The sequence below is a fragment of the Apis dorsata genome, unplaced genomic scaffold, assembly GCF_000469605.1.
Source record: "Apis dorsata unplaced genomic scaffold, Apis dorsata 1.3 scaffold_341, whole genome shotgun sequence".
Taxonomy (NCBI): Eukaryota; Metazoa; Arthropoda; class Insecta; order Hymenoptera; family Apidae; genus Apis; species Apis dorsata.
The window spans coordinates 657,483-660,147 of NW_006263608.1; the positions used below are offsets into that span (position 1 = coordinate 657,483).

A 2,665-nucleotide genomic window follows, 5' to 3' on the forward strand; every position below is an offset into this window, starting at 1 on the left:
CATTTGCGTTTTGTGTAAATTAATAAATTCGCTTATAATTGGATCCCCCTTGGTTACGCTCGATATGAATAGATAACACGGCCGTGTGTAACCGTGTGTTGTCGGATAATTGGGATCGAGTCGATGTATTCGCGTCCATTATAAATTGTAAATTTTACATCGCTCATTCACTTTACGCGCGTATCTGACGCGTACAGTCACGAGCAAAACTCGTCTCGTACAAAAGGGTTTCGCGATCGAGCCTTTCAAAAATTCCGTCTCGCAGCGCCAAATCTAATCTCCGTCCTTTTTTTTTTTTTTCTTTTTCGTATCCACTTCACCGTTATATTTCAAATTTACGTAACGTACGTACGAACGAAGAGGACTTTCCGGTTACGCGTTTGCACGTAACGCGTGTAATTTCGATCGTAATTCGGTTGATAGTTATTAGCGCGCTACATTTATGCCAGATTGCACGTAAATAACGTATAAACGCGGATCGAATATTCCATCGAATATCCTCTCGTCAAAGCGAATCAACATATCGATCCGTACGAATCGGATATGATACCCTTTCCCCCCAATTTTTCCAAACTCGTCCGTCGTATAAAAAATATCGAATCGAATCTATCGATCCAGTTGATCATCGTAACGATACAACAGACGTTTGGATTGTTCGCCTGCCAACACCTTCGACAGGATATCCATGAAAACTTGGATTCGATCGTGTATTTATACAGCTAACTACCTGCTAGTAGAGTTGCAGTATCGCGGCAAACAATGCAGTTCGTTTTAAATCAACACAAGTTTCCCAAAGTGATCCTGAAATATCGTATAATTCGAACTCGGTTGTTGTTGATCCTTCTCCATCTCGACGATGAGATCGTCGAACGCATCGAAGATTCCCTTTCTCTTTTCTGTGTTTCGAACACGAGGGGTCGGATCAAGGGCAAAAGTTACGATCTTTTTTGTTTATGGAAGGCAGAGCGACACACGCGTTTTTGTACTTTTCACCGGGTGTATTGCGCGAATGGTCAAACGACCGTTCTTTTTTTTCTTTTTATTACCTAGTCGATGGCACACCGAGCGATGGCAACACGTCCTATATCAGGATCGTTTTGTTTACAAAACAAATCGTTATCCTTCTCGGGACATAGCGCAGCGGTATTAGCACGTGTTCGAAGCGCGGGTCGAAAAGAATAGGATGTGGATATTTTGGTAAAAATTTATTTCCTAGTTTTATCGCTAATAATACAACGTCGGTATCTCTTTTTTTTCATTTTTCTTTCTCCCTTTCTTTTTTTATACGCTATTTACACAATTACAATAAGCGTTTCGATTCCTATAAAGGACGATTCATATATAGAAGAAGTACGTTCCACTATTGGTCCGCGAGATCATTCGTCCAAAAGGAAGCGTTTGTACACTTAACGCTAAGCGGCAAGCTTAAGCTTAAATTGTGATAATACTTTTTTTGTCCAAAAAATAAAAAAGAAAAAAAGGCACGTAAATTACACAGAAGGAAAAAAAAATGTAACAACGGTCCAGAGCTCATCGTCATCGTTTTAAACGATAAAAGCAACAATAACAGGTACAGGAATTGTGGAAACAGTGTAAAATCATCGGATAACGATGAATTGTCGCCATTACCTATCTCTTATAATCTTAAACTTAAATTAACTTATTTAAGGGAATAGACACCTGATATATACACATCACGATTCGCGAAAAGCGTATAATACGTATCATAATACACGTATGATATATACTTCCTTTTCCTTTTCCTTTTTTTACTTCTATCTGTACAAGAACGAACGTTAATCGTGTACGTCGATCTCGACCCTTTGCAGGAGGTCAGGCTCTGGAAAAACAAGCGATGAATTTCTCCTTCGAATAATTTTTCCGAATAATAAGAGAGAGAGAAAAAGGTTTACCGTTTCGATTTTCCTCGATGTACAAGCTCGCTCTTTGAGATCGCCTGCTGTCGCCCGAGTATCTGATCCTTGGCTCGATCCTTTGAGCGGAAACGTAGGTCGGGATGGTGAAATCGTCCGGCCCATCTTTTACCGGCAATGCGCTCCTTCTCCTGCAGATGGCCAGCCCGATGATCACGCCGATCCCGATCAAGATCAAAGCAACCGCACCTTGCATCCGAAAATATCGTTAGAAATTCGACGAATCCGCGATATTTATCTTGATTATTTCCTAAAAGCTACTTCGAGAGACTGGTAATAATTTCATCAATTTTATTAATTTTTAATAAATTAATTTCAATAAAAAAAAAAGCTATTAAAATTCTTCATGAAAACACGCGAGTCTCAAACGCATTGCACAACCTGTTACCTCTTTATTTATATTTTATTTACATTATATTTATATTTTTTTCGATCCCTTTTCATCTAGTTACCTGTACCTGTCAACGCGACCACGATGATCATGTTCTCAGGGCTGCTCTTGGGCAGCGCTTTCTTCAGATCCTCGAGGAACAGGCCGTTCCTCTCGATCTTCTCGCCCACCATCACCTCGCCGACCCTCACGTTCTCCAAGAGGAGCGGCTCGCTTCTGCCCTGCCCGTTCACCGCGTACACGTACAAAGTGTAATCGAAGGCCGGGTCGAGGCCACGTATCTGGAAACTCGGCCTCGGGTTTCTCTCTTGGTATATGGGCGGCGCCTCGCCCACCGTGC

General features: G+C 41.3%; 1 protein-coding gene across 1 annotated transcript in view; it reads right to left on the reverse strand.

Moving 5' to 3' along the window:
* Positions 1-1,785: 1,785 nt before the first annotated feature.
* The window catches only part of LOC102673655 (nephrin), a 10,628-nt gene continuing 9,748 nt past the window's right edge, over positions 1,786-2,665 (reverse strand). Inside the window, exons 11-13 of the mRNA XM_031511685.1 lie at positions 2,387-2,663; positions 1,914-2,123; positions 1,786-1,840 (exon numbers count right to left, since the gene is read on the reverse strand). Of these exons, the coding sequence (XP_031367545.1) occupies positions 1,797-1,840; positions 1,914-2,123; positions 2,387-2,663 (531 nt within the window). The 3' untranslated portion in view covers positions 1,786-1,796. The remainder of the gene's footprint in view (positions 1,841-1,913; positions 2,124-2,386; positions 2,664-2,665) is intronic.